Here is a 16,474-nt window from a genome sequence, read left to right as displayed (position 1 = left end):
CGACACAGGGTAAACGAAGAAAGAACGACAAAGGGTAGCAGCGAAACAGACATCAAAAATGAGACAGTTTTCAATGAGATAACGAAATGAATGAACAGGCCTAAACAAGGATACAATGAAACTACACGCAGACGCGCGTACCCACAAACCACCCAGATTGAACGTTAAAGCGTAAATCGCTCATCGAATCGAATCTCCAGCGCGGCCTTCAGAAGTAACAAAATGTCCAAAGAGTACATGCTTTTGATGGGTAGATGTGTTATGTAGAGTGTTAGTAACAATAACAGCACATAAACATAGTAAAATATATACGTATTAGATTTTTTTATTTCTCTATTTGAATACGTCTACGTGCAATTGCAGCAATCGACCTAGCTACCGTGCTGGTACCGGCCCGTTCATGGGTCATTCTCCCTAATTATTAGCGAGGCAAAGTGATTTGTTTCTTACCAATATCAGCTCTAAATAGCAACTTAAATATTTATTGCGGGCAGATTCTTTCTTTTTAGGGATGAGCAGAATTGGTAGCGTCACACTGCCGAATCGCTGGGAGCCGCTTCACATCATCGATAACTTGTGGCGCCTGAGAGAATGTTTTTTGTTAGTTTTGCATTTTAAATCAGCTTTGACGACTCGGTACCGATCTGATCCGTCCGTTTCACCGAAGAGACTTTGAAATAAGTAAAGTTGATAAGAAACAAGTTTGGCCACCAAATAGCAGGGTCGAGGCGAAAGTTATTCTAATTTAAAAGAAGCCGAAATATCTTTGAGAAACATCTTTTTCTGTGAAATACGTAACTCAGATTAGTATGGTACAAGGTTCAGCTGTGATATTTTATACGATTTTCGGTATACGTCTTATCCATTATGTGTTTTCCGGCATAGGAGGTAGCCAGTTCTCGTAACATCAAACGCCATTATACTGTAATTCCGCTTCCGTTCTGCCGTATATAGTACGTATAAATGTCAATACGTATAAAAAGTTCCAACATTATTCACAAACATTCAATTTAGCGTGCGTCAGCAGAAGTGACCGAGCAAACTCATCAATGCGATACGAACGGCAAACAATACAGATATACGTAGATGTCTACGCTGGTCCCTAGTACTCAATTGAGCTATATATGCACACATACATAGAATTAGCAACGGTCGAGATTTATACCGCATCGTGTGAATCACGAGGGGTATGAATCAGGTCGGCGCCACGTTGCTGCTGTCGAGAGCACACGCCTTCTGTGACCGTAATAATATAACATTCTAGTAATAGTATTAATAGTAGAGAGCAAAAGGAAGCGTTTTTACGCCAACAGATTTAGTGTCTGGCCGGCCCAGTATGTCTGTGTTATATGACGGGTCCATGTTATGTGCGTGCGTGCGTAAATGGGTTTATGCGTATGTGTGTGTTTGCTTGTCATACGTTTCATCGTTAAGAAGACCTCATTCGCCAGCCTCGTCAAAAATACGTTTGTCGGTTCCCGTATCGGCATCAGCTGTCTGCGTGTCATCTCAAATACGGTGTTCGAATGACTTTGTCGATGACCGCCAGCTGGTCATGTTAAAGGATAAGCAAAGAAACGACCAATCAGACGCTCAATCAGAACCTAAGGACTGACACTATTCGAAGACTGGCCAGTATAGACAGACATCAAAAGCATGGTACGCAGCGTTGTATGGCAGCATACTGAGCGTTGCCATGCGCCGCGTCGACGCGCCATACCGATGCTGCTTTACCACGATAGTAGCTCGTGGCAGCAATCGGTAGCCTACCGTCATGGTAGTAGCATCGATATGGCTCATTGGCATCTAAGCACTAGTGCCATCTACCTCCGCGAAGCAGAGCTTAACATCGACGTTCGTTGCTTGACGCTGATCTCATACTGACTGAGACACGACGACAGGTGAACGCTAGGCAACAAGAAGTGAAAGACGCTGGCAGAAACTACCGCAGCAGAGATGCGAACAGGCCCATAAACAGGCCGGTAGGTAGCTAATCAACAGTTAGCAAGAACGTAGATAGACCGAGTGCACTGACTAACGCCATAAACATAAACAGCAAACCACGGGGGGGGGGGGGGGTCAAAAGAAAAACCGAATCTTACCGTTTATACAATACGCTACTCGTCTATTTTTGTGTGTTCCAGATGATGTCTATCAGATTTGCGTCGGGGAACGCAACGTTACGTGGCGGTTACCAGAGAAAGCCAGATGAGTCAAGAGCATTTGGCTGACCATGTTTTACGCTGACAGGCCCAGCTGTGTTTGCGTGTGTGTTTTTGTTTATGTCTGGTACCAGACAATTAAATGTACCGAGTACCAGCATCACCCATTACCTCTTCACCACTTGCTAACATTGTTATTGGTAATAACAGCAATTGCATAAGTGGGAAAGAAAGCCCAGGAAAATACCATGTCTCGGGGTTTGCGCATGAGAGAAAACGTCCGAGATATTTCGACATCACCCAAATAACAGTGTCGTCTGGACATTGTTCTTTTGGTGTTGAGTGAACAGTATCTAATCTACCGCAATAGTCTTGTGTACTTCATTATGCCGCTTCTTGCGCCTGCTCTAGCCCACGACTGCGACGAACCACACTGCACAAAATCACGTTTAACACCAAGTCAACATGCAAAATCAATTAGCCCAACCCTCGTTCGAGCTAATACGATGTACGTTCTAGATAATCTGAGCTTTATAAACTATAGAATATCTATTATATGCTTATAGAAACACTCATTCTGCGAAGAACACTAGATTGACTGGAAAATGACATTCTGGTTTTCATACAAACACTTGCACCCCATACTAGCGATAAAATAATGCCAAATCTAATAGCGTACGCGCACGTTGCACGTAAGCCGAATAGTAGAAAAAAAGAAAACTGCCCAAAAGTTTTAGTGGCAATATGCGGTACGCAGATCGTGTCCTCACCAGGACCATCGAGCAAATTCGACCAACATCGACCAAAGCAGGCCCCCCTGTGCTGCTCATCACATAGCTGGCTTCAACTGATAGCCATTAGGTTATCCTTATTAAACAAAAGCTGACAGAGACCCTATGGCTGGTGGTCGCTGCTCGCAAAGCTAAGTGAAGAATCCGCTTTCGCGGCCACGCCAATAACTGCACCTCACTAGAACGATTCATCGAGGATACTCATTGGCTGGTGCCACACGCATCTGGTGGAGAGTGTGCCCTTCCGAGCACATGAGTATGGTTAAGAATTAGTGAAGTCGAATGAACAGCGAGAAGAAAGGCGAAGGAGATATTGGCTATACTAGTGCCCCCCTCACGAGGATATCAAAGGTGGTACCGTCCGTTCTTGATGGTGATTCTGTGCAGCGCTGTCCCTGTTAGCAGCTGAGGCACTGACTACCCAGCCGCCGACGCTTCCATTATAGTCCCCGCACGCTTAGTGCCGTGCTGTGCTGCCGAAACCAATGGGGAAATTGACGTAAAAAACCGGCTCCACACCGACTGCTGCTACTGCCGCCGTTGCGCTCACTCCATGCTGATTAAGGTTGAAATCTGCTCCCTAGGGTAGAAGCCGAGGGGCCGCGGTAGCCCCCTGTTCCGGTCTTCGCTTTTCCACGGTGACTGCGGTCGCCCAGCAGCAACAGCTACTGCAAAGGTTCGGTTAGTGCTCATTCGGTCACCCAGACCCCATGTTTTGCTCCCCTTCCCCAACCCCGGGCAATGGCGGTAGCGGCAGCTTCGTTTCCAACTCGTTCGACTCGTTAAGGACAGTGTGTGTCTGTATGTGTGCACCTCTTCTCAGCGAGGGCTAGTCATAGTGGGGAGATGGGGTAAGAAAGTCGAGAGAGAAGAAACGAGAGCGAATCTTAGCTAGAAAGTCAGGGAAATGTGTGCCTCGCGGGCAAGGTAGGAACGTTTAGGACACTAGCAGGCCCATAGCGATATAGTGGATGAGCGAATGTCGACAAATGAAACAAAAGGACAGAGCGAGGATACCAACAAAATTACAGCCTTGTGCAGATAATAATCGGTAATGGTTAATACGATTACTCTGCTTTACAATTCCAGAGTCTCCTTTGAAACATAGAGGCTAATTCGTCTTTTTATAATCCTTCCAAGTAGATTTTCCTTTCGGTAACGGTGCTTCAGCCTAGAGCAATCACAGTATCGGCGTCTGCCGATGCTAGTATTCCCAACGGTTTGAAAGTTAATGCAGACGCACATGTCCAAACAGATGACCTACAACAGGTCTAACAACGAGAATAGGAACAGCAGCGAATGCTACAGATGGAAAATGGCGGCGAAGAAAAAATATATTGATTAAAATATTCTATCTCCAATACCAGTCTGTATGGTAGAAGAAAGAACATCACCCGGCAATAGTTATTCTATAAAAATCGTTGTAGCACTACCGTATTTAGCTTCGCGTCGTAACGGCAGAATTCTTGCGAATGACTGCTTCGCTACAAGGGCAAACGGCAACTTTCTAGTTGCAGCTCAGCCATCGATGGTAGTAATTATCGTCTCGTTTGACAAAGAAGGCGATATAGTCCACCGTCTAGTGTAAGGCAGCAGCTAGCTGCTTCGTTTATGTTCTAGGTAAAACGAAAGCCCCAAACCGGGTATGATTTTGGAAGCGTTGGAACAGAATCTGCTAGCAATCGTATCTAGCTAGTATTTTATATTGCCTCCTTCCACCTACCCCCGGACCCCCCTCCGCCCGACAGTCAATTGTGCTGTCGAGTTGTTCAACCTATTCTCGCTAGCTCCGCTGCTACTGCGACTGTTGCTGTTGTTGTTCAGCCATACGCACTTACGTCGGACGTAACACAGAATAGTTCGTTCAGTTTTGCCCCTTACAAATTTCCAATAGCGACCGATCAATAAACCGGGTGACTGAGTGCTAGCTCAATGAAAGTACTGAATGAAGAAGCAATCAAGTACACAATATTCTGGTGACGCGCTCGTTCTTTTGTCGTTTGCAGCTGGCAAGTAGTCCAATCTTTGGCCGCTGCAATCGACGCCGGTGCTGGCACCTGTCAATAGACATAATTATGGTACTACTATAATATTCGCGTGTATTTATTGGATCGGGTTTATAGCGCCCCCACGTTTGTCTGATCTTGAGTGACGAGAAATAATGTGGACATTGTGAGATCGGGTACGGGAACAATGACGAATAACAGTAGAAGCAAATGACTGTGATATTTGTTTCGAAGTGTTGATCGGACCGTTTCCGGTGATCTTTATGCTGTTCCTATTGTTATTTCCGTGGCCTTGCTGGGCCGGCTGGTGCTATCCAAAACAGTGAGCAACGAAATTCAAAAACACCCGAATCGAACTATTTCACTGTAGAACTATATTACATACTTACCTTGTGGCGTATGATGTTTAGGATGAAACCGTGTTGGGCTATGTAACCCGGATAGGGTAGTGGTATCCTGAAAGGCAGGAAAATATGAGAACACAAATTGATAACATGAAGATAATCCGTTTGCGAAACAAGACAAACAGTAGAGAAAAATCTTATACATACTATACGGTCTGCGTCGATCCAGATAGTCTGATCTGCATAGATAATATATTACAAAAACTGAAATAACGATCTCCTACAATTTATGCCAACGTCTGTCTCTCAATGATAACACTACAAGAAGCCGCATAGCTCCTTCGACAAGCATCGCTTTAGCCTATCTCATACAAGATTTCTATTGTGAAATGTTTCCTTCGATTGTTTTACCTAACTCTGTGCCATTCATTTGTTACATATGTATCCCAGGTAGAAGCAGTTTTCATCCTGTCACTCGACAATCGGTGGAAAACGAACTCAGCCCACAGAAAAAGACCGTGGTAGCAGTAACCATTGTAGCACTGTAAAAATCATTACTTGTATGTAGAAACGACACCGCGTGTTATCTTCGATTTCTGCGCTGACATACAATCCGCACGAGCACGATATGCCACACCAGGGCACACTGACAGATATCGAACCCGACGTGCACACTCAAATTCGAATCGATCGACGCTGAACAGCCAGACACAAAAACGTACGGCAAATCACTGACATAAGGATTCTTTCATGCATTCCCTGTGCAACGTACTGTGTGTGGCGTTGGAGCATTACTTTTCCGTCCTTCGCAAACGACTCGCGTCATAGGCGCTACTGGGTCACACCATAGGTAATCTGCTGCCTGCGGAAAATAGTGCGACTTTATATTACAGATCCAATATAGCTGATCGAAACGGCGCTAGCGGAAACTGGCGGCGTCTAAAGTATATGGTAGCGGCTACAGCCGCTACGGCGACATATAGATCATATGCTTACGATATCGAAGGTACCAATTGAAGTGATGCAAAGACGTGCGTATAAAACACAAACACATGGGCATACAACGAGGCTGCATAAGCATATAGAATCAGTCAGGTGTAACAACGCTGCCCACCTAGAGAATGGCTGGTGGACGAAAGATTCCTTGCAGTGGTTATCGTTCAGGTTAAAGGATTCCCGTTGCAGTGGCGGCCAAACTGCGGCCACAAGTTTACCCTTCAGCTGAAGGAGGAGAGCGGACGATGACGCCACAGCCTACGGGAAGGTATGCGCGCGAGGAAACCACTCCTATCCATCATTAAGTGAAAAAAGGAATAACCTACGGGAAGCAGTTAAACGGAAACCCTGCCGGTGAGGTAAGCGGAGGAGATCTAAGAAGTCGTAGATACAACTCAACTATAATAAACTTCTTTTGGCCCAGGTCGAATTCGATCAGCAAATAGTAATACTACTCTGCGAGCTGCAGTGGCACGTTCTTTGCGATGTTGCTGTTTATTCCTGCATGACAGATCACAGCAGGCTACCACCGCATACCACCGCGTTGGATCTAGTGAATGTATGGTGAATCCGATACCTGGTCAGAATACGCCATAAAATGACGTATAACAGGAGACAGAGGCTGTTTTAAGAAAAAATAGAAGACTACCGTGCTTTTTTTTCTGTTCGAATTCCAAGTCCCCTCTAGCTTCACACTCACAAGCCATCTCGTCTTTTAACTTCGCCACGTTCAATCATACTAGGACATACGTTCTTCAGACCTCTCGGCTCTATCAGTTCACCTACATCTGCAGCATCCCCACTAGAATTTCTGTCTGCCGCTTGATAAGATCGTTGCGTTCGCTCACACGTCTACACATACGCGCGCACACATTTCACACTCCATGGTTTGTAATGTGGCGTTCCGCCTGACTCTGGATTTAGCCGGTTCTTTACTCTCGTAGATCGGCCCCGGTATATTCGCCGATCAATCAATTAATAATGTGTTGATCTGCTGCCGTCATCCACATTTACCACTCTCGCTTTCTTTCTCTCTCCCTCCCTCTTTGTCTCTGTCTCTCCGTCTTTCAGTTTCTCCTTAGCTCCTTTTCCTTTTCATTCTTGACGCGCTCGTTTTCCCTGTGCGTCTTCTTCATAATTCGCATCACCGACACCCACCGCCATTTGCCGCGCCTGATGAAGAACCGACCGACCGACCGACCGACCGACTCGCAACCACTTTCTCTTGTGGCGTTTGACTCAGCTTCTTTGCCGCAGCGTTTGTCCCAGCTGACACTGGTGCGGAATACTGGCATATAATCGCTATCGGTGAAGTCGCCAGAGAACACAGAGGACGTAGTACGGCAGCCTCCTAGCCGGTGCTGTGGTTCTACGGCGCCTTGGCGATGCCCGTGCGACCGGCTAATAAATTTAAATTAGTCCGGGCTGCTTCTGCTAGAAGCAGCCGGCCCAGCGTACGGGTCGCACTAAGGCTGTCGCGCTACGATCTATTTAACAATGAAGATGATGGCTGCTGCTGGTGCTGTTCTGATGATGAATATGACTGCGGTCGCAGAGGAACTGGTAAGGGGTGGATATGGAACGAGATATACGATGACACGATCGAGAGCAGCGGCAGCGAAAAGACCCGAAAGGCGTACAGTACGGACGGCTGAGCGAAAAATGGCGTCATGTCTTTTGCCGCCTTTGGCTGCTCTATTAGCTAGCTGCGGCTCATCTTTAATCCTCTTTAAGAGGTCTGTTGTTCTGACCAAAAGGGGACCGCTAACAACCTGGTCTACCATGGTTATGGTGTGAGTGGTACGGCCGAGGCTGTCATGCCGCTGCCGCTGCCGCTGTACTTAGGTTTATTCATCCATCGTCAGTTCGTTTCATTATTTCTACTCGGACGGACGAAAAAGCGTCCGCGAAAAGGCGACAATATGTTTCCAACAACACGATCAATGTTGGTTTCATTTCACTCCGGAACGTTTGTCCAGAGGGAGAAACGCTACTATGTTATAGGCGAGAGCTAACGCTTGTAGTGTCCAGCGCCTCGATTCCCTAAACAACTCGTCGTCTACGGGTTATTGCGAACTGACGATGATATGGCGCGAGTTTTACAGCGTGAAAAAAAAGCGAGTCTATCCCACCGTTAAACCATCCGTCATCAGTACTTGAGTAGAACAATTTCCTAACGTCCACGAGAAAGAAATTGTCGAGGCGATCGCGGACGTTTGTTGGACCAGCCGACCACCGACCCAATGAATTCAAACGTCGTTTGATATCGCCAGACAACACCAAAGTTTACGTGTGACACGCGTCCTAGTACGCCCTGAGTGCGGTCGTTCATGGGACCTATTTGCTCGACGCATATCCACCTTCGATGGTGTAGCGTGGACGAAACCGTGCGCTTAGCAACAGTTTAATCGGTCGGAGATAAACAGCGTGTCTAGGTGTATAGCGGATAGGCGCTTTGCTAATGTCGCAGCGGCAACAAGACCCAACAGAGCTGATCCCGGCAGTGTTTCTCCTGCGTTTCGTTGCCGTACAGAGTGAAAACCATTTGTTAGCAATTAAGATGGATGTTTGTTTCATAATTTTTGCTTGTTATCACTTAACTCATCGCCGTCATCATGCGGCAGCTTTCATCTGATGATGGCTGTTTTGGTTTGTTCTCGCTATAGACGGAGGAATTGGTCTCGTAGATATTTTTATTTTACGCTACTTAGCTTCCATCTTGCCGTTGTTTCAATCCTCTTTCTCTAACGAACGATGGATGGCCAGTGGTAATGACGGACACAGCGACAGTGATGGCATCGAAGGCTCCTACACAGACTCGGTTGTACTATTGCAATAATCTTTTAGATTGCCTAGCTCCTGCATGTAGCTAGCTGTTGATCTCTTTTTCTATTTCTAGAACTCACTTTATGTTTTACGTTAAATACACTACCGACACGGAAATAGGGTAGGTTCAATAACTTGAATGAAAAACTTGGCGTGACCCAGATGTCGAATTATGAAGGGAACGGATTAAAAAAAATTCTAAAAAAAAATTGGATCTTCTTTTTTTATTCAGGGAGGGAAGCTCGACTGAGGGCGGAATACATCTAACGGACCGATTTTATCAACCACTTTTCAAATTGTTCTGTTTCTTTTGTTATCTTTCTTTTCTATGCACACACGCTGGACAGCAAGACGAGTTGTCCTGCATCCCTTCATCTGCCTAATTTTTGCTGTTCTACATACATGAATACCGAAATAATAGAATCGGGCGATCGCATCTCGCATACATGTCAGCACATGCGATGTGGTAAACCTCCCGGAGACCAACCGGCTGTTGAAGCCCGCTAAACAGAGCCTGTATCACCACCAGCGTCGCGACCAAGATCTCTTGTCGTGGGTCATCTATATGAACGTCAAAACGGCTAACTTCATCCTTTTTTCGTCCTCCTTTGCATTTTACTTGACTTAGTTTTCATCCCAGTCTCCGTAGGTGGAAGCGAAAGAGAGAGAGAAGGTTATAGGAGCCATCCGTCGTCCGCTGCCCCCACAGTTTGAGTAAGTCAACAGCAGCGACTCGCAACAACGTTCATTTCTTGGGAGGGGGATGAGCCTGTCGTTATGCCTACTCGTCCTTCGTACTATTCTAAGATGAAAGCGCCAGCCTTTCTTCCAAGGTTTATGCTGCGGCCAAGGGACATCGATGGATAAGGATTCATCCGTTCTATGGGTTTCAGAATGGTGGTAATCTTGATCGCGGGGGTCGTGGTGGTAGACGTTCGGTCGTTTGTGCAATTCCGTGACAGCCGTTTGGTAATTCGGCAAAGCAACATTCGAACCAATGCTATCCAGCCAGCGTTGGTCATGACGTTCTACTCATCTCTTCGGGTCCACGGCGATGACTAGCTGGCCCGCCCAGTCCTTCTACAGCAAGCAGCGGCCACAGGCTATAGCGCCGCCTGTCGTGGCGCAGGCCCAAGCCTGTGTCGACGTTACTTCAGCTTCATGCTTATTTGAATATTTGGATTTAGGGGTCATTTGTCGTCTTTTGAGCACAAGCCTTTGCTGCCTTACCGCCGTAGCCGTCAGCGTTCCCACTTCGTTCTCCGTTCTCGCTGTTCTTGTGCCTGTGCTCTTGCGCTGCGTGCTACGTTCGGTTGGACCAGACGACCCAGCGAGTAAGCGACCGGACCAAGGCTTTCTTCCTGTGCTTCGTTGGTACTAGGAGAAGCTCTGCGTCTGAGTCGCAGTCTGTCCGGCGCTTACCATTCTCCCTCTCGTTTCTTGTCTCCGCTTCTCCGCGTCCACACCGCCTCAGCTATGCTGCTACTGCTGGTACTGCCGGTAGGGCTAGCGGCCGGCGGCAGCCGTTCGGGTGAACGAAATTCAAGATTTATCGCTGTCTCAAATCGCTCGCTATCCTGTGCATTTCGTCGCTTTCCTTATTCCCTTCGCCCCTATCCCCGGCATAGCTACCCTTTCTACAGCCTTTGCCCCCATTCCCTTTCAAAGCCTGCCCCGACGCCAGTTGCTTTGCTTTGGCTTAATGTTTGGGTTGCCCGGCTTGTTTTTCTCGGTGGTTTTCGATAAAGAATGCAGGCTTTTTTTTTTCTTACTAAAAGTCACCAACGCTCAACGGCCAGCAAGGCAGATTTCTTGTTGCCACAGCATCGCAACAACCGTTTCGCTGGCGGAAGAAGCAGGAGAGATACTTAGACCGTTTGAACGAGCAGATTCCGGGGTGATGGAATCCGCCGAGTTTTAACCGAAATAACGGCAAAGTTAAAGTTATACTTACTGGCTAAAATAGATATCGTCACATAATCTAGCAACCTTACTAGCATTTGTTGTGGCTAATCAGTCCCTTGATCACCCCTCAGCTTGACTTGAACGTTCTCATTGAGCCGCTAGGCTATTGGCTTTCCAACAATAGCAGGTCTGTGAAACGACCACCCTGTGCATACTAATTAATAGCAAAAAGCGAAGTCATATTGGAACTCATAAGACTAGTTTCTACGCGGAAAAAAAGAAAGAAATGATGGCTAATACACGAAGTATTAGCAAGCGAAGAGCTCGATCCGTTGATCATATATCCTTCTGTTCTAGAAAAGGTAAATAAATAAAAAGTATCTATCAGTAAACTGGACGCCGTCGCCAGTGTTGCTAACGTTTCGTCAACGCTAGTAACTGATGCTGATCCTTCATGCGCGATCTTCGATGATATTCAGCTAAGTTAGCTGCCCGTCACTTGGTGAGCGCTTTGTTGAATTATCGGTTGACCAAAAAGCATGAGGAAAACCTTTCGACCACATATATTACCGATATTCAAGATGTCCTGTCTGGCTCTGAACACAGAAAATAAGAGTGAGTTACTTGAAAAAGATCAAAGAATTCGAGCTCAATCAGCTATTGATCGTTGCGTGCGCGGTACGCTTCAACAATGGCATCGAAATCAACGTAGGGTGTCTCCGTCGGAAACCAGTACTGGCCAGCCGGTCCAGTAAAAGACGTTCTGCAACCCAACGAAGGCCAGATTCATCGTTCGCAAAACTAAAACATCAATTTAAATTGGTTCAATCATGGCCTGTAATTTCCTTGTGCTTCAATTAGTATTCAGACGTTACACAGTGTTTACATAATGCGATATTCTGCAGTAGCTGATGTAAAACTCGAAACAAGAACAACATGAATTTTAGAGATTTAATGGGTAAATCAGGCCTTTCCCGGCACGTAACTCACAGTAACAGCTGCATCAGCAGCCCTATCGGGATTCCCAGCGCAAAATGATCGTTCTTACCATTTAGATCTTGGGAAAAAAACGCTCGTAATTTATCTCGCTTTCATTTTAGTTCCTATTCGTACGCCATAGTGCACCTTGTCAGTTTCGTCGAGTCGATCCCCTCCTGATAATTGACAAGATAAATAAGCAGTGCTGAAACAACTAGTACGTGAATCGGTATTATGTTTTGCTGCGGTACAGCGGATAAAACAGTACAAAGACCAGCTGCATGTGCTAACTGCGATAGAAAACGAACAACCCGTTATCTCGTGAGGTTCGTGGTAGTCGAACCCCTACTTCCCTTAGCTTTCATCCTCTCCACTCCCCTCGCAGTCGACGCTCAACGTTCCACGAGCAGCTAAAGGGGTTGCCAGCTATGGAAGGCAACCCGAGCATCGTCTACTCATCTGAAATCGAGAATCGACCAGTCGACACGGAGCTGGCCGGTTCGTTGTTATCTGCTTGGCCTTATCTTGTAGAACGCCTGCTGCCGCTGCTACTTTAGGCTTATCGCCAGTCATCGTCAACAACCGCTGAAACCAGCGGCTGAAAGTGAACTGGGTAGAAGGGCAGTTTATATATAGAATTCTTTACGACACGCAGGAGAGATCGAAAAAGGATGAAACCCCAATGAAAAAGAGAGAAAAATGGGAACAAGATGTCCGAACTCAGGGCCCAGACCAGAGCAAGCCATCCAAAGGACAACAAAGAACACGCACAAAGACGACGCTCGAAGGGAGCGAGATGTATTGGTAAGAGATTTATCGGTAGAGATTGGTACTGGCGCAAGCATTGGCCAGACGCAAGTCAACCACCGGTTTTGATGAATTCTGATTAATTTACAGTTTTTACTGTGTACTAACCGTCGAATGAACGTGCATGAAGGGTGTATGCGGGAGCGTGCGTACGCTCGAAGTAAAGCTTCAATAGCTATATTTTTCATAGTGTGCAGTACGTTGGCTGTAGAATAGCACTTTTGTTTATGCGTTTCCTGTGAAATGTGACTATTGTTTAGCCGCCAATGAAAGTTGCGATTATAAAATGTATGAGTTATGTTAAACTCAAAGAAAATCAGACAACTTTCCTCAGGCCAATGCAGAACTCTTCTTACATGTGCTGTCCTGGTTATGGTCAGGCCGTCTGTCTGAGTTTGTGCGGTTCGAATCAAACTAGGAAAACGCGCCTTCTCTACCTGCAAATTTCTGCTAGCGTCTTCAAACAGCGGTGAATATTGCCGCTAGCGTAAATCGACTCAAAATATATCATGCTAGCGGAGCGTATTCGAACGAGCGAAAGGGTAGGTCTCGCAGACGCGCCGAAGCTCATCCGAAAGCATCGCACATTTTGGCACATAACTAACAGCACAGTAGTGACCAGTGCTCCTATTCGTTGAGATATAGTTTAGGAGCAATGAAACAGCCATCTGGATCGACCAGATCTGCTAATGTCAGCGCAATAGATGATGATTCCGCGCCTGTCTCCCTGTTTCTCGCGCTGGCTATTTCTCGTAGGTCGCTCTTAGAGCAAATAATTCTCAAATGTTCAATGATTCAACACATAGACGCACGCAGACGCACATGCACGCAAAGCCAGACATAAAACACCCGTAGACCCGCAGCCGGACGTATGGCGGACACGACGCTGCCGCACTAACGAAAAAGCCAACGAACTGATAGAAGTAGATTAATTTAAAGCGGCAATAGTAGCGGCGCCCGTGAACGATTTGGCGAACTAGCAGAACTAGCACCGTTGCCGCTGATTTGAAGAGGAACAACTTCGACGTCCAAGTTGATCTCAACTCGATCCTACGAGACTCAATCAACTCAACTAGATTCAATGCGCGGAGTACATCACACAAAAGAACACTCTCAGCCCAAGCGACCCCGCAAAACACAGACAAAACGAGATATGAACGTATAGTATAGAGACAGATAACATGATCGCAGGAAACTCATGCCCAGCTTATAAAGAGAAGTTGGCAGGACAAGCGAAATATTGTATTAAGAAGAGGTACCGAGACAGATGGTTAGATGGCCTGATGATGGCTGGTTTGGCCGGTTATAAATACTCAATCGCCTCAACAAGTTGGGTTTCGGGGCCCGTCAAAGTCGACGTGTGTGGCAACATTTAGCTGCTAGCTATATAGTACTAGCGGTGACAATAGCTCAGTAGAAAACGCTGCAGCGCCAGCGGCCTGATCGAAACTGTCGACGTCTGACTTCAGGCTCGTGTAGTGGTCAGTAGAAATTAGATGGATTTCTTCGAAGCTATGATAAAGCAGGATAAACTAGAATTGACTGGTTAGTTAAATGTGACTGACTGACTGACTGACTGCGGAAAACATTAGAGCAAAAATGCTAATCAATCAGTGACGGGTAGACAAGAGGAGGACGGAAGGCCACGAAATGGCCTCGTTTTGTGCTGCGTTGGGAAGCAGAAGTACAATGTAATGGAACAAGCTTCGGTGCACCAGCAGAGGAAGACACCGAACAATGTTTTTGAAAGAGTATCTACCTAGTTAGGTATCTTTAAGAGAGACGGTTCTGAATTTCTTCTCCTCTGAAGCCAGCAACTCACATACCCTAATCGTTTATCGATTTTTTTTGGGGTCAGTTTTAAGCCCACTACCTTCAAGAGGGCTAACCAAAAAAGTGATAGGAACCAGCGATGAGCTATCAGCGTTCTTTGGGATCTATTTTGGTCGGCCATATGGATGTTCCTCTAGCTGAATAAATACCATATAAAGCCGATACAGACGTAAATGTAAGTAGAAATGAATACTAAAAGGATGGTGGCATTGGGTCGCTGCGTGTGGTTCGTTTCCCGGTTTGCGTTCTGCGCCTCCTGTCCTTCGTTCGGTCACTGGGTTGTCTGCTTGCCTGGGTAGCTCAGTGGTTTTATATTTGCTAAATGTACTCCAAAGTGCCTGCCACTAGCGTTTGACTTGGCTAGTAGTGAAGTTAGTATTTGAATGCGGTAACTGCAGTCAGCTACGCCAGTGACGTGGGTGTAGTGGCGATGGAAGTAGTGGAGATTCAAAGCCGAACAAACGAAGCGGGAACGTAGCCAATAACTAAGTTATGGCTAGGCAGAGCCAACGAGAAGAGACTTTCTTTACAGATACACGGCGGCATAACACGACGTACAACCACGCCTATACACAGGGCGGTCTGTCTGAATGAGTTCTGGGGGTCGACTGAAAACGGGTTTTTGCTCCCTTCGTCAGGGGTCGATGGTGAAATAGGATTGGCGAGACACCGAGACTATGATTCAAGCGGCGACTAGTGCAACTACTACTGCTAAAACTGCTGCTGCAGCTGCCACTACTACAACGAAGAACAGGCCATAGACAGGAAAGCAGTAGCATCAACCAAAGCTTCTGCCTGTTTCGTTCGACCTCAATCCTGAGCACCATTTCTCCATAGCGCGTAACCTCTCAATGCCGTTGGGGGACCAGGCGAGCTTAAACCACCCACGGCTGACTTCGCGTCGCCGCCGCATCTTGCGTCCGGTGCTCGTCCATCGGATCGCTGCCTCTACACAGGGGCAAAGCCAGGCCGGCCAAGACGAACAGGGTTGCGCATCATTGACCCTCGTCAGAGATCCCAGACTACCAACTACGGCTGCTTCTGCTGCTGCTGCTGCTGCTCCTGTAGGTGCTGCAGCTGTACTGGACGGTGCGGCCGAAACGGCAAGAGCACGAATCCGTGTAGGGTTCATCTGAAGGGAGTGCGACGTAAAGTCGAGAATAGTGTTAGTTCTTGTAGTTGTCGAGATGCACAGCGCGGGAGGAATAAACGGAAAGAAGGAGGACAAGAATAAGCTGCTATGTATCCGTTAATGGTGGTGCTGCTTCCGTTGTTGTTGTGCCGGCGACGAAACCATCATCGCTTTTTTTTCTGATTCATATGAGTTTATACTGTAATAAATATATGGAAAACGCTGGGATATTGCAGGTTTGTTCTCCGATCAAACTGTCACTTTAAATTGGAAAGCGCGGGCAATCCCGCTTGACAGAATCTAACATAATGTTCAGTCGCTTGGATCACAACGCGCAGATACAACGAATGGCAAGAAGGAAAAAGAAATGGACCGCAAAGAAATAGCATAACAAGGCTGAAGGGGAACTGCATAAGGGCCCCAAGTAGCCAAGCGCTACAGGCGATGCAACGTATTGACGGTCGACACCAGTCACTGCCGCCGCTGCCGCCGGGCTGAACTAATGCTACCGTGGAGTCTTTGAGAGGTTCTTTTTGTTGTTGTTGATGCTTTTGTCGTTATTCGACGTCGTCCCACCAATCATTCAGCCAACCTCAGCTTAGCCATTTCTAAGCTCCAGCCAACTCGAGGATCTTATTCGCCCCCATCTGCCTGTCTCTTTCCTGTGCTGCCCTACCACCTATCGGAACCCCCT

At 46.8% G+C, this 16,474-nt stretch overlaps 1 protein-coding gene across 10 annotated transcripts in view; it reads right to left on the bottom strand.

Annotated features, from left to right (window-relative positions):
• ct (homeobox protein, cut) overlaps positions 1–16,474 on the bottom strand; it is a 138,546-nt gene that overhangs the window by 57,642 nt on the left and 64,430 nt on the right. For all 10 annotated transcript variants that reach the window (XM_022810558.2, XM_086973842.1, XM_086973843.1 and 7 more), the window contains one exon: positions 5,349–5,415. Coding sequence is in view for 1 of the 10 variants with exons in the window: in XM_022810552.2 (XP_022666287.1) it covers positions 5,349–5,415 (67 nt within the window). In the remaining 9 variants the exon portion in view is untranslated. The remainder of the gene's footprint in view (positions 1–5,348; positions 5,416–16,474) is intronic.

This window comes from Varroa destructor, unplaced genomic scaffold (assembly GCF_002443255.2).
Source record: "Varroa destructor unplaced genomic scaffold, Vdes_3.0 BEIS01000006.1, whole genome shotgun sequence".
NCBI classification, from domain to species: domain Eukaryota; kingdom Metazoa; phylum Arthropoda; class Arachnida; order Mesostigmata; family Varroidae; genus Varroa; species Varroa destructor.
Note: the sequence above shows the minus strand (reverse complement) of the source record. Positions and strands in the feature narration are given on the sequence as shown.